General features: G+C 36.9%; 1 protein-coding gene and 1 non-coding gene across 6 annotated transcripts in view; one reads left to right on the top strand and one right to left on the bottom strand.

Moving 5' to 3' along the window:
- AQR (aquarius intron-binding spliceosomal factor) overlaps positions 1–15473 on the top strand; it is a 90504-nt gene that overhangs the window by 59153 nt on the left and 15878 nt on the right. For 4 of the 5 annotated variants that reach the window (XM_036259246.1, XM_036259261.1, XM_036259270.1 and 1 more), the window contains 7 exons: positions 98–208; positions 1873–1982; positions 4389–4524; positions 6791–7000; positions 9290–9427; positions 14063–14134; positions 15168–15355. In XM_036259246.1, coding sequence (XP_036115139.1) covers positions 98–208; positions 1873–1982; positions 4389–4524; positions 6791–7000; positions 9290–9427; positions 14063–14134; positions 15168–15355 — 965 coding nt within the window. The remainder of the gene's footprint in view (positions 1–97; positions 209–1872; positions 1983–4388; positions 4525–6790; positions 7001–9289; positions 9428–14062; positions 14135–15167; positions 15356–15473) is intronic. The other variant, XM_036259252.1, reaches the window with a different exon arrangement.
- On the bottom strand, positions 10392–10454 carry LOC118621980. The gene has a single exon (XR_004957857.1). It is a non-coding gene; the product is annotated as a U7 small nuclear RNA (small nuclear RNA).

The following is a 15473-nucleotide window of genomic DNA, read 5'->3' as shown; positions in this document are numbered from 1 at the left end:
TATGCTATTGAACTCATCCAGTGGATTTTTAAACATTTTATCTTTCAGTTTTAGAATTTCTATTTAGTAGTTTGCTATGTATTCATCTCCTTTTTAGGTTGTGGGCCCACCAGGTACAGGAAAAACAGATGTGGCGGTTCAGATCATTTCCAATATATACCACAATTTTCCAGAGCAGAGGACTCTGATTGTTACTCATTCTAATCAGGTAAGAAAGAGAGAGAACATGTATGCACACATACACACACGTACACATACATGCATAGAGTGAACCTGTGGGGAGGTAAAGAAGGAGCAGGAATGCATGAAAGCACAATGGAGATTTCTACGTGTGTGAGACCTGATCATAGGTACACAGCTACCAGGAAAGGCGGATGAGTAGTAGTGTTTGTTACTGAGTTACTCTTTGATTATCACTTGTCCTGACCAGACTATATTGAGGAAAATATAAAAACAATCTTTTATTTCTAATAAAGGGAGTCAAATTGTGGAAAAGTTAAAAAGAATATTTAGATGTGTAGTCAAATATTTGGATTAGATTAAATTGCTATTTCCCTCATCTTGTGTGTGAGCTAGAGATCAAAAGTAGTAGTAGCATTTTTTTCTGCTGGTAGAACAAATATTCCTAAAAGACTAAGTCTAAACTATATGAATACTGGATTGAATTTCATGTTTATTTATTTTTTTATTCTCACCTGAGGACATTTTTCGATATTTTGTTCAGATAGAGTGGGAGGGGGAGAGAGAGAGAGAGAGACACATCGACGTGAGAGGGACACATCGAGTGGTTGCCACCCACACGACCCAACCAGGGCCGGGGACAAACTGCAACTGAGGTACGCAACCGTAGCGGGAACTGAACCTGGACCGCAGGCCGACGCTCTAATCGCTGAGCCAAACCGGCCAGGGCTAAATTTTATGTTTATCTCTTCAGTTTCTGAGCTCTACTTGGCAGAATTTTTATAGCAAATTGTATCTATATTTACATTATATAACCTGGATGTTGGCGAGATTGCATGCTGACTTGATGGGCAGAGTTAAACTGATGGTGAATTAGGAGAGATGTTTGAGTGGGGGCTAATTTTTAAACGATGTCTTTATTAGTGTCTCTTCCCATAGTATGAAACTTTTCCCTTTCTGAAAGACCTTATAACTGCAGATGTTTAGATAATAAGTCCTAGGACTTGAGGGAATCCTAAATAAGAACATTTCATAGGTAGAAGGGAGTAACTTCTGAATGGTTTTCATCAGAAGAGCTTGCAATAAATGAATGTTCATTGTTTTGTAGAGATCTTTAGATTCTCAGCCTAAGATTTGATTGATGCACTTTACCTTTTACTCTGTGGTCCTCTCAGTGTGTTCTACCTCCACACTCACCACCTGAGAGTCCTTCTCTAACCACAAACATTTTTCAGTTCTCTGTGACCCATACATTTTGTTGAATGAAATGAAACTTGGGATCATGCTCTTGCACTCTCTCTCTCTCTCAGAAAAAAAGAAAAAATGAAACTTATTGTGGTTATTCATTATTTTACTAATTGTTATTACTTGGGTGAAATAGAAACTGAGCTCAAACCTTTCTCTCTTCATAATTAGAAGCAGAGATTTAGTGGGTAGATGATTTTTATGGTTTCCAGTTATTTATTTGGCCTAGTATACATAGACAGAAATATCAGAATTCAATAAAAATATTACTTTGTTCAAATTGTACATGGACTAATATAAGATGTTTCCATTTGTATTTTGATTTGATTCTTATCTGACTGAGCAATGCTTATTCTCTTCTGTCTTTCTTAATGTTGGCTGTTGTTACCTTTAAAGGAATACTGATTCTTTAAGACTCACCATCATCCTTCTTGTTCTATTCCCCAGGCCCTGAACCAGTTGTTTGAGAAAATCATGGCTTTAGACATTGATGAGCGCCACCTCCTGCGTCTTGGTCATGGAGAAGAAGAGCTGGAGACAGAGAAAGATTTCAGCAGGTGAGCAAATTGGGATGAGTTTTGAAATGGTATACAAAAGAATTGTTAACCCTCTCCTTTGCATGTATCTTATGCACCAGTTGGATTAATGGCAATGTAAAATCTGGGGTTGTAAGGATTATTTTAGGCACTTTATCTGTTTAGATGGACTTTATGTTTAATATTGCATATTGTAAAGTAATAACATTTTTCCACTCAGATTTCTTCTGCTATTAGTATTTTGTTTTTTTTCCCCTTCAAAGTTGCTTTATAATAGCTCATTTCATTTGTATTTAAATCCATTTTTAAAGCATAGTTTTAGACAGAAAGCATAATTAACAGCTGCACATATGTAATACAGCCTTTGGCTGTGAACATGACCTTTGACTAAATTGATCACGGCCATCTAAAGAGCTAAAAGAGTGTTAAATTATTATGTTGCATCTACTTTTAGTTCTTGTATTACAGAGCTTACCAAACATTTGTTAGCTTCTAAAAAGTCAGAGGGCAAAGAACAACACACATTAACTTATTTGGGGCTCTAGATTCTTAATTTTGGATCAGCCAGTGATACCTCTTTGACTTCTTCCCATGGGTATTTCATCCTGTTAAACCTAACTTACGATAGTGCTAGTGTCTAAAATCTAATAATTCCGAAGTCAGTGAATATATAGATGCTGATGGAATGCTAAATACTGTCATCATAATTGTGTTGCAGTAGAATTTTTAATTTTTAAAGAATATTATAATGGAACAGAAGTAGGAATTTAAAAATGATTTCAGGTACTACTGAGTTTCTAGGGGAAAAAATACTTTTGCTTTCTGATACACAAACCAAGCCCCAGGTCTTGTTAAGTGTGTGCTTGATCAATTGGGCATATTCTTTCATTTATCTCCCTTTGTTGTAACTAAAATGAAAAATAGTGAATACTGTTTCACAATAAAAGTAATATAATTTTTTATAAAGAAAAAATGTTAAATCTATTAAGACAGTAGAGAGGGAGTGATCATAATTTCACTGATCCAAAACAAGTGCTTGATCATCTTTTTTTCAATAATCAGCTGTAATCTTGTTATTATTTATAATTATCTACATTGCTGTTTTAAATGAATAGATTTAGATTTACAGATAATTGAACTAGTTTCACATAGAGTTCCATTGTATACTGCTTTTTAAATTTAACATTGTACGCCTGGCCAGTGTGGCTCAATGGATTGAGCATCATCCCATGCACCAACAGGTCACTGGTTCAATTCCTGGTCAGGGCACAAGCCTGGGTTACAGGCTTGATCCCCAGTGTAGGGCAGGCAGGAGGCAGCCGATCAATGGTTCTCTTTCATCGATGTTTCTCTCTCTTTCCTTCTCCCTTCTTCTCTCTCTAAAACAGCAATAAAAACATACTTTAAAAAATAAATTTAACATTGTATCACAAGATTTTGGCATTTTATTACAAATTCTTTATAAGCATTCCCAATTTTTTTCTCATTGTGAAAGTGTTTATTGTAGGGAAAGTTTTAAACTATAAATAAGCACACAGAAAAAGAATTACCTGCTATAATGTTTTTATTCTTCTAAGATGGAAAATTCTTGAAAACATAGACCATGTCTTATCTCTTTTTTATTCTTGATCATTGTTTGATGCCTCAAAGGTGAAGCTGTGAACTCTGGAGCAGCCAGGAACATGACTCTTCCTGTCTCAAATCTTTAAACATGAGAACTGCAGTGTTTACACTATTTTAATCTTTTTTATTATTAAAGGGTTATAGGAGGCACTTTGTTATGATGGAAAGAGTATTATAGGCTTTGGGATCCAATTCTGGTTCCACTACTTTTTTTTCTTAACTATACATCTCTGTCCAAATTTTATATATAACTGTCCAATTTTTGTTTTCTTACTCATTCAGTAAGTGTTTGTGAACCTACTAGGCTCAGTTGCCAAGCCACATGTTAGGATGACAAAATAAAAAGATATTACATTTCAAAGCCTTCAAATCTACTTTTGTCAATAGCACTGCATAAATCAGTGTTATTCAAAGCAGTCAGTCTGTAAACTGTATGTTCCTGGTCTGATGAGATGAACTAGTACCAGAATGCACTGTACTGTTTGCTTCTTTGTGAAGATCTTGTTATGCAAAAAAAATTAATAGCTGAACTAAATGGTGTATTTTGTGGTGTCATTGGTTTTTCTTCCTCATAGACCATTAACACATTTGCAGATTTGCACTGATCCATAGGGTACACTTTAAGTAACTTTGGTGTGAAATGACCCAAGAACCACTACTTATAGTTAAATATAAACTGTTTTGTATTTTTTTATTTGACTATTTGTATTTTCTAATATGATTTTTCTTAACATTTTGCTGACAGTTTCCTTGAAAGTCTCTTCATTGTGTAATTTTAACTTTTTGCTTAATTGTCATTTTTAGGTATGGAAGAGTTAATTATGTTCTGGCTCGAAGAATAGAACTTTTAGAAGAAGTCAAACGATTGCAAAAAAGTCTAGGGGTTCCAGGAGATGCTTCGTATACTTGTGAAACTGCAGGCTATTTCTTCTTATATCAGGTAAGAAGTTAAAGGTTTTTATTTTTTTTTATTTTTATTATCCTCACCCGAGGATATTTTTCCATTTTTTGTACAGATAGAGTGGGAGGGAGAGAGAGGAAGGGGGAGAGAGAGAAACATCGATGTGAAGGGACACATCGAGTGGCTGCCACCCGCACGACCAACCAGGGCTGGGGACAAGAAGTTAAAGGTTTTTAAATCATATTTCACTTATATGGTCTTCAGTTGGAAACTGAGATGGGTTTTTGAGAACTTTCTTGAAAGCTTTTTTTTTTTTTTTTTTTTAATGAGTAGATTAAAGTGGCCAATGCGGTATTTGTGAATGTTAAATGTTTGCGTTCCCTGTAACCTTTTGTTTCCTCTGCTAACTTTGCTTGATGACTCATGTTCTTTCAACGAAAGGCCAGTGTTGGTACTTTATATATTTTTCTTTTTCTATTGAAAAAAATTTCTAGTCTTTTTTTATTATTATTACTGTAAATAATTTAAAATATCCTAGCTACCTAGTGGTAACAAAGTACAGTTTTGTAACTTACTTTTACTGTGCATATTAATCAATTAATAAAGAAAAACATAATCTCCCTTTTAAATTTCCAGAAATAAATTATGTTTTAAAATTAGTTTAAAGTAGGAGTTTAAGTTAAAAATTCTTTTGACTTTAATTTAGAGGGGTGCTTTATTGCTTTTGTAGGATTAGTTCTTTGGGTGTGAAACCAATGAGAAAGTCAAATAAAATGAATACAAATAAACTTGGTCTACTGATCTTTTTTTTTTTCATCCTCACCTGAGGACATTTTTCCATTTTTTGTACAGATACAGTGGGAGGGAGAGAGAGGAAGAGAGAGAGAGAGAGAGAGAAACATCGATGTGAAAGGGACACATCGAGTGGCTGCCACCCGCACGACCAACCAGGGCCGGGGACAAACTGCAACCGAGGTACATGCCCTTAGCGGGAACCGAACCCAGGTCTCTCCGGACCGCAGGCCGATGCTCTAACCGCTGAGCCAAACCGGCCAGGGCGGTCTACTGATCATTTTAAATGGACTAAGGCTTAATCAAATAATACAGATTTTGTATAACTTTATTCTCTTTTTACTAATGCTATTTGTATATTTTAGGTATAAACCATAACAATTAAATTTTAAAATGTATATGAAAGAATGGGTTTGTGCTCATTCTAAGTGGACACACAAACCCGTTGAGTCCATTTAAAATGAGCATACTTCATGGTTTCTTATGAAACAGGGAAGATATACATCATTCTGCAAAATAGTCTGCATTAGTCTCAGACTGTTTAGAGCTTTGAAGAACAGAGTAAAGATCATGCTTAAACACATATTTAGCACAAAATAAAAATCACCAGGCTATTAGTAAAAACTATTTTTAAACGTAGGAGAAATAATCTATAAATTATGGAGCCTTAAGGAATAAATTTGGGAAATAGGAACTTGAGGCCTCACAGTATAGATCAACAATTTTCAGCATACAAGAATCACATTGGGAAAGTTGTTCAAAAGGAAGTTCTCAAGCTCTGTCCCCAGAGAGTCTCTTTCAGTAGGGAATGGCATCTAGGAATCTGCATTTTTACTTAGCTTCGCAGATATTCTGCCTAAGGACCACACTTTGAGAAACTCTGAAATTGTAACAGAAGAAGACTTGGGAGAATTATAAAAATTGAGATTAATTAAGTAGGAACTTTGTGGTAGAGCCATAGATAACATTATACCAGGATTTAATTGAACTCTATCACAAAAGTCATAAAATGAGCTTTCTAATGTGTACTCAGTTTAACCAGAAGTTCTTTATAAATGTACTAAAAAGAACTGGAAAAATGATAAAGGTCTGGCAGAAGGGTTAAGTGCCAAATTGACTAAAAAACTATGAAAGCTCAACTTACCTATATGGAGAGAAACTGAGATGATGAAAAAGTAAGGAGTTTCTAAAGCCTCAATAATAAACTGTCTTGCATAAATGGAGACTCTGAAATGTCTGAGATAAAGTTCCATGAGATGACCCTGAGGCTTTTTACCTCTTTCTACATTTTTGAAGAAAATCTTTTTTCTGTCATCTTAAAGGTTACTTTTATAAAACAAGGGCAGTCTAGTCCACCATTGACTTTGATAAGAAATAATTATTTGGGGTCAAAGAATGCCTTTCTTTTCTTTTACCTATTAGAACTTATTTTTACTAAATTTCTTTTTTATTTTACCATTTAAAACATAATTAGCTAGCAATTTAAACCTCAAGTCCCTTTATTTTTTTATAGGTAATGTCTCGTTGGGAAGAATATATCAGCAAAGTGAAAAATAAAGGTAACACATTGCCAGATGTCACGGAAGTCTCCACTTTCTTCCCTTTTCATGAATATTTTGCAAATGCCCCTCAACCCATTTTTAAAGGCCGATCTTATGAAGAAGACATGGAAATTGCTGAAGGATGTTTCAGGCACATTAAGAAAATCTTTACTCAGCTCGAGGTAAGGATTCTCAGGTTCTTTTAGCTTTCCTTTAAAGGTTCTAAGTTTAGTTGTTGGTGGGGTTTTTAAGTGAAGTAAGTAAAATAATTTAAATCTAACAAACCACATTGTTACTTTTTCTTTTTGGTCCGTGCCCCTAGAGGGAACTGACCCTGGACTCTGGTCTGCAGGCCGACGCTCCAGCCGCTGAGCCAAACCGGCCAGGGCCAGATTGTTACCTTTAAATTGGTTTGTGTTACTTTTAAATTAGTTTATTGCAAATATTTATTGTTCTAGTTCAAGAAATAAGTAAAAATTAAGGTATGAATTGAATGCCCGTTATTCTGGCTAGTCTGGTGTAAAAGTCTTAACATTTAAGAAAGGAATGCTTCCATCAGGAGATTCACCAATGGTTCTTTGAATTGGAATTTGAAACTGCCACGTGGCCATAGTTCCAAGTTCTTCGTGCTCTTTTTTCAGTAGGCAAAAGGGGAGGTTGCTGGTTAGCCAGGATGATTGATCCTGATTACTAAGGTGAAATAAGAATCACACTATACAAAGGGGACAGAGAAGAATATGTCTGGAACCCAGGGATCGCCAGGGGTGCTTCCTAGTTTTCTCATTCCTTATAGAAAACATCACTGGAAGACTAGCAATCCTCTAAAGGGATCACATTCAGACTCAGATTCCTCAGTAAGAAGGTTTAGAATTATTCCAGGTAAAAGGGCAAAGACTTTGCCTCTTTTGTCTTTATATCTTTACATATCATATGCCTGTTTCCTAGAACAGTATCTGGCACACAGTACATGTTCAGTAAATATTGCTATATGATATGAGTAGGTGGATGGATGGTAAATACAGAATAAGAAATACATAGTGTGATAATAAATAAAAATTTAAGACCTGAGAAACAAAATTATAGTATGTTTATAATGTAAAGTAAAATGATAAACATATAATTATTATAGTAGCTATTTGGGGAGGCGGTGGGGAGAAGACTGTACAGGGTACTTCTCTTACCTGTAATGTTTTAATTACTTAAAAAACAAAACAAAAATGTTATTTTTAGAAGTAGCATTTTAAAAGTCTGAAGTGAGTATGACGAAACTCAGATTTGATACAACTTGCTATTAGGTACTCTGGCTTGTTTGCTCCTCACATCCATCTGTTGTTCATCCCCCAGCTCTGCTCTGTGGGGGATCCTCTGCCATGGTCAGGGGTTGATCCTTGGAGGTTTAATTTCCCAGCTTCCCATGTCAGCTGACTCATACTGGGTTTAGCCAGTGAGAAATGTGGAAGAAATAGAAGAAAAAGAAAGATATTCCTCTACCACCTCTCTCTGCCTTGGCCTTCATGTCTCCTGTGGCTCCAGTTTCTGCTGGCCTGGCCTCTGTGGTTCTGGCTTGTTGCTAATCCCTGGTTTATTTCACCTCCCCTCATTGGCTCTTCTCCTCTCCCCTCACCTGTGTAGCCACTCCCCTGCATTAAATTCACCTTTGTTACGAATACTTGACATAGTTTAAGTATAGTGGTAATTGATCTTTTATTCAGTATTCTTGGGTGTTTTGTTTTTTTTTAATTCTTACCTGAAGATATGTTTAGAGAGAGGAAGGGGGAGAGAAAGAGAAACATCGATTGCTTGCCTCCCATAAGTGCCCCAACTGAGGATCAAACCCCCAACTTAGGTATGTGCCCCAACGAGCACCAAATCCACAACCCTTTGGTGTACTGCGGGATGATGCCCCAGCTGAACCATCTGCCAGGGCTAGTATTCTTTTTTTTTTTAATCCTCATCAGAGGATCTTTTTCCATTTATCTTCAGAGGGAGAAGGAGAGAGAGAGAGAGAGAGAGAGAGAGAGAGAGAGAGAGAAAGAGAAAGAGAAACATCTATGTGAGAGAGACACATCGATTGGTTGCCTCCTGCATGACCTTGACCAGGGCCAGGGACAAATCGCAACTGAGGTACATGCCCTTGGGCCAGAATTGAACCCGTGACTCTTTGGTTCGAGGGCTGATGCTCTAACTGCTGAGCCAAACCAGCCAGGGCTAGGGCTAGTATTCTTGTTGATAGTGCAAATGTTTTACCTTTTACCAAAAATTCAAATTGTAGCTTGACTGTCAGCTATTATTTTAGTTCAGTTAGTACCTAATTAATAATGAAAATAATTATGATTCTTTAGGTTTGGTTTATGGTATGTTTATGTTAAATTCTCAGGAATCAAGTCTGATTAGCTGGATTATGTAGATGTATGCATAAACTGTTTATTTTCCTAAAATAGTCTCTCACTGTCCCCCTCCTCTCCCCATAGGAATTTAGGGCCTCTGAACTGCTTCGAAGTGGGCTGGACAGATCTAAATACCTTTTGGTGAAAGAAGCCAAAATCATTGCCATGACCTGTACTCATGCTGCCTTAAAACGACATGATTTAGTCAAGTTAGGTTTCAAGGTAAAGACGTAATATTTTAGTCCCTTAATTCATCATTTATTCACATGTTAGTTTTTTGTTTTATTTTTTTAAATCTTCACCCGAGGATATTTTTTCTATTTATCTTCAGGCAGAGTGGGAGAGAAAGAGAAACATCAATGTGAGAGACACACAGTGATGGGTTGCCTCCTGCACAACCCGACCAGGGCCAGGGACTGAACCGAACCTGAGCTGTGTGCCTTGACCTGAATTAAACCTGCAGGCCAGGGCTTTTTTTTTTTTTTTTAACTTAGGCCATTTCCCTTAGAGATTGGCTTACCTCTTATTGAAGTTTGCATTTATAATTACTTAAAAATGTCTCTTAAAAGTGATGATAACTTTGTATGTATATTTGGTTAGTGAACTCTTAATGTGACTTCCCAGATCAGTAGTATGCCCATTAAGTAATATAACCATATGCTTGTCTAACCAAATTTTCATACTTGTTAAGGTAGATTAATATATTTTCACTGTGTGAAAAATCTCTGAACAGAGCTAAAAGCTATAAAAATAACATTTGGCAATGTTTTTCACCTATTAAACATCTATATGCTTGTATTGTTCACACTTTAAGCACACATTCAGTCGTTATTTGTTTACAATAAATAAAAAGACTTCCATCTGAGGATATGGAATACTCTTACTTAGCCTGTAAGGATGAGGTATTAAATACTTAATGATATGATAAAGACCAGAGAGCTAAAGGGCATGGTATAGCCTATTAGCCTGTGACTCACTGAAATGGAATGTAATAATTGAGCAGTAAATTTGAATTTGCACACTGTGACTTTGCTAGTGACACTGACCTAGACTCTGATTTTAATGCAAATCACTTAACTTCTGGCTTATCTGTGCTTATTTGAAATAGGGTTGTGTACTGGTTTGAATTCAAAGTTTGCAAAGCATTTGTTGTTGATGTAAGCGACTGACAATTTTGGTTTTTTTTTAGGGCCTTCCGGTGAAAACCGGAAGACCTACTAGACAAATTCAAAAAGAGCTGTTAGCACTAGTAACTGACAAACTTTTAAGTGTTATATGTTCACTGGAAGATAGGTGCTAAATAAATTCAAGGTGATAGAATTGTTGTTATCTTGGATGAAAGATACCTCAGCTGCAAGGTAGGACAAATACGATAATTTATTAAAAGGGAGTGTGAAGTTACTCTTTTGCAAATTAATAGTGAGAATTTTTCACCTGAATATATTCTTCTTGGGGCCGACATAAAATATACTTTTAATTTGATGTTATATCATATCAGTTCAGTAACAAGGGGAGATGATGCAGTTATAATTAGCATGTTATACTTTCATGAGGCTTTTCTTTTTTTTTTTTTTTTTTTTTTTTTTTTTTTTTTTTTTTTTTTTATCCTCACCCGAGGACATTTTTCCATTTTTTGTTCAGGTAGAGTGGGAGGGAGAGAGAGGAACAGAGAGAGAGAGAGAAACATCGATGTGAAAGGAACACATCGAGTGGCTGCCACCCGCACAACCGACCAGGGCCGGGGACAAACTGCAACCAAGGTACGCGCCCTTAGCGGGAACCGAACCCCGGTCTCTCAGGACCGCAGGCCGACACTCTAACCGCTGAGCCAAACCGGCCAGGGCTCATGAGGCTTTTCACACGCATATTCTAAAACATGTTACTTGTAGCTTATCATATTTCATTAGTCATTTTCTTTTTTTTTTTAATCCTCACCCGAACACATTTTTATATTAATCTTCAGATAGAGCTGGAGGGAGAGAGGGAGAGAGAGCAAGAGAGAAACATCAGTGTGAGAGAGACACATTGATTGGTTGCCACCCGTACAACCCCAACGGGGGCAGGGACGAACCGCAACCAAGGTACGTGCTCTTGGCCAGAATTGAACCCAGGACTCTTCGGTCTGCGGGTGATGCTCTTAGTGCTGAGCCATACCGGCCAGGGTGGTTTAGTCATTTTCTTTACTTACATTGTGCTAACTATCTAAAGATAGTTAACATGTGTGCTGATAGTATCTTAGATCTTTTATGTTTTTAAAGTTTTATTTTTATCCAACTTATACATGTACACCTAGTCTAAGAGCTTAAAAAATTTGTAGATCTGCTGAAATTTTTAAAAAGGCAGTCCCTTACTCTCTGATCCTCCCCAATTATCCACTCTTTCAGCTCTTCTAGTATTTCCTTTGGTATTTTAATCTATATCAATAAAGAATGTTAAATTGTAATTTTAGGGATTGACTTTTGACTCTGTGCTGTCCTCAAGGAGAGATGCGTGCACATTCGTGGGCTTTCTCCTTAATATTCCCAATATAGTTATGTAATAATTAGGTTAAATTGCATTACATTTTCAGAGTTTTTCAGAAAGCAGGCTCTTTAAGCTGTCTTCTTTGAGCTTCTCCCATTCTGTTTTGCATAGTGTGTCTATTATCCTGAGGGTCCATGCAAGGACTTCTGTGAAAATGTGGCTTTTTGAACTCTTCCTTCTCTTAAGCTCCCGCCAGGATGACCCAATTAATCATGGCTATAGGGAAATTCAGTATCAGAGCTAGAGAAGATATCCGGCCACATGCCTTAACATTTTTCAATAAGAAACAGTGCAAAATTGAACTTTAACTTTCTTTTTTTTTTTTTAATTTTTTTTTTTTTATCCTCACCCGAGGACATTTTTCCATTTTTTGTTCAGGTAGAGTGGGAGGGAGAGAGAGAAACAGAGAGAGAGAGAGAGAGAAACATCGATGTGAAAGGAACACATCGAGTGGCTGCCACCCGCACAACCGACCAGGACCGGGGACAAACTGCAGCCGAGGTACGCGCCCTTAGCGGAAACCGAACCCAGGTCTCTCAGGACCGCAGGTCGACGCTCTAACCGCTGAGCCAAACCAGCCAGGGCTGAACTTTAACTTTCATCCCGTCCAGTGGAAATCCAGCTCAGCTACCAATCTTGGACAAATACAGATGCAAGCATATTTTGAGAGAAATGAGTAACACAGAAATTATAGGATATATAAACAGTTTTAAAAGGGAGAATTAAAGTTAATTAAGCATTAAGAGTCAGTATTATCCCCTCCTACCTTCCACTTTCCTAGAAAATAAGAGGAGAAAACCTTAAAAACAGAAAACAAAGGGACTCTACTGTGTACTTAGTGAGATTCTCAAAGAAGGTGTTTTACCAATAAAACAGGGAGTAAGATGCATTATGTAGCAATCAGTATTAGAAGTAGAGGGGAAGGATACAACATGTTGAGAATTGATCTAGAAGAGAATTAGGCAGAGAAAAGAGAGCAATCATCAAAGAAAGAAGGAAATTTCCTTATGTTGGAAAAAGACTTGATTTTTAAAATTATTTTACAAATGTTCAGTGTCTAGCGTTACTGTAAACTGGGCTAGTGGGAGGATACAGGCATCAAACAAGTAAAGACACAGAATGACAGGTCGTGGTTTGCTATGAAACAAAGGAAAGAATGCTGTGAACCTGTTTTCGATTGGGAGGTCAGAGAAGGCCTAGACACAGTGGGCTTTACTGATACGTTAAGAGTGAGAAAGAGCCAATCAGACAGAAAATAAAGAGAGAATAGCATGTGCAGAGGACCAGAGGCAGGAGTGGTTTTGCCATTTCTGAGGAGATGAAGTAGGTCAGTGTGGGTGAAGTGTAATGAATAAGGAGAAAGGTGACATGAAAGTAGGAGAGGGAGGCAAGGGCCAGGTTGACGATAGGCCCTAAGTTGATACATCTCTTACAGGCCACATGAAGGGATTTTTTCCTAAGACAAATGGAAGCCAATGGAAGGTTTGATACCAGGGAAGTGAAGTGATTTGTTGACTGCTGTATCAGTGATTTAGGTGATACAAGACAGGAAGGGGTGGGACTAGTAAAGAGATTGCTTGCAGTAGTCAGAGAAGTGGCTTAGACTAGAGTGATAGAGGCTGTAGAAATGGAGCGAAATGAATAGATTCACAAGGGAGTTTTTTAAGGTAAAATTGACATACTTTTGGTGATATATTAAATGCCAGGGACTGAAACAGAAGGAAATTGTTGAGTGTTGGGTAAGATTCATAAGGGGAAAATTACCCCAAAATACTACCTATGATAAGAGTACCAGTGGATGAGAAGTATGAATTGGTTGTTACAGAATAGTCATGGGGATGTAAAGTACAGCACAGGGAATCTAGTCAATCATATTGTAATAACTATGTATAGAGGCAGTTGGGTACTAGAACTATCAGGGAAAAAACATGATTGACTAACCACTGTGCTATACACTTGAAACTGTTACAAAATAATATTGAATGTAAACTGTAATTTAAAAAAAAAAAAGGAAGTACCAATGAAAACAACCTCATATATAGTCATAAATTGATTTTTGCTTGTGTAGAACTTAAAGAACTGAATTGATATTGCAGCCCAAGAAATGCTATGCAAGATCTCCTTGATGTAGAGTTATCTGTTTAGGGGCCTTCCCTGAGGTTAAAGCAACTGGAGAAGCAGAGGCAGAGTGATAAATAAAATCATGAACTTTCTGTTTGAATAAGTTATTACTCTAATCTGAATTTTTTTTTCATGGTGGTTGTGGTTATGATGGTAGTTGCTTGGCTTTCAAGCTGTCTTGTTGACAAGCTTTCCTTTTTCTCCCTTTCTCAGTATGACAACATTTTAATGGAGGAGGCTGCTCAGATTCTGGAGATAGAAACTTTTATACCTCTTCTTCTACAGGTAAGATATTGCGATCTGAGGCAAAGAAAGAGTTTTAAGAATTCCCAGGGGCAATATCTGAAAGCAAGATAATTTGTCATAATTATGTATTTTCATTAACATCGGTGTTTGATATTTTGTAAACTTCCTTTTATTCATTCACTGGTTATTTAGTAGTTTGTATTATTTCTGGGAGTATATTTTAAAAATTCATAGTTTATCTCTAAGTTTTTAAAAGACAGTAATTTTAATCAAGAAAATTGCATCTTTACACAGTTTGGAAGGAAGATAAGCTATTTTTTTCATTTCTTTTGTTAGAGTTGTTTTTAGAATTATTTTTTATTTTTACTGGGTACATTGCTTTTCCTTATGCCTGCTTTTTTTGAGCTAAATCATGGTGTTTAAATATGTTTCTTATTGTGCAGTGGTCTTTACTGTGGAAGCATTAAAAACAAAATGTGGAATCCCCAATTTAAGAATAGAGACTGCGCTAACTTATAGATAAATTGGGTTCCAAAAGTAGTTTTAGAAGCCAAGTTATTTGGGACTTGAAATGCATTTTATCAGAATATGTTTCAAGGAACAAGGAAACAGATAGTAGTGTGGGAAATTAAAGAAGATAAAATTTTTACTGCTTTGGGGGGGTTTCAAAACGGGCTCTCGGCACAATTGTGATTCAAGGTGTTTACTTTGACATCTTTTTATTTTCCTGGGTGGGCATCTGTTTCTTTCTCTGCACGCTTTGCCTAATTCTGACCTAAGCATCCCAGACATCTTTGGATTACCCTGCCTGTTAAAATAGGGTAATTCCATGCTTGCCTTCTCAATCCCCCTCCTTTCTCACACTGTCAGCCAAGAGCTGTGGTACCCATACTTGATTCACAAGTCATTCTGTAAATGTGCCAGATTCCTCTGTGGAGCTGGTGAATGTGAAGAACTGGTAAGCTATTGAAGCCGTTTTATGAATAGCAAGAATCTTATGCAGTAAGTTGGTGACTAGCTGGGTAAAATGTCAATGAGAATACTATCCCATTTCCTCACTTGTCGTTTCCAGAACCCTCAGGATGGTTTCAGCCGACTGAAACGTTGGATTATGATTGGTGATCATCACCAGTTACCTCCAGTCATTAAGAACATGGCCTTTCAGAAGTATTCAAACATGGAACAGTCTCTCTTCACTCGCTTTGTCCGAGTTGGAGTTCCTACTGTGGACCTCGATGCTCAGGGGAGAGCCAGAGCAAGGTAAAGGACGGGGAGGGATTACTCCAATTTAAGGACATATGTCTTGTAATCCAAGTATTTGATAACATCTTCTGTATAAACTCAGCACTCCCAGCTGTCTAGTAACTGGCCATCTAAT

Source organism: Molossus molossus, unplaced genomic scaffold, assembly GCF_014108415.1.
Source record: "Molossus molossus isolate mMolMol1 unplaced genomic scaffold, mMolMol1.p scaffold_m16_p_1, whole genome shotgun sequence".
In the NCBI taxonomy this organism is placed as follows: domain Eukaryota; kingdom Metazoa; phylum Chordata; class Mammalia; order Chiroptera; family Molossidae; genus Molossus; species Molossus molossus.
Note: the sequence above shows the minus strand (reverse complement) of the source record. Positions and strands in the feature narration are given on the sequence as shown.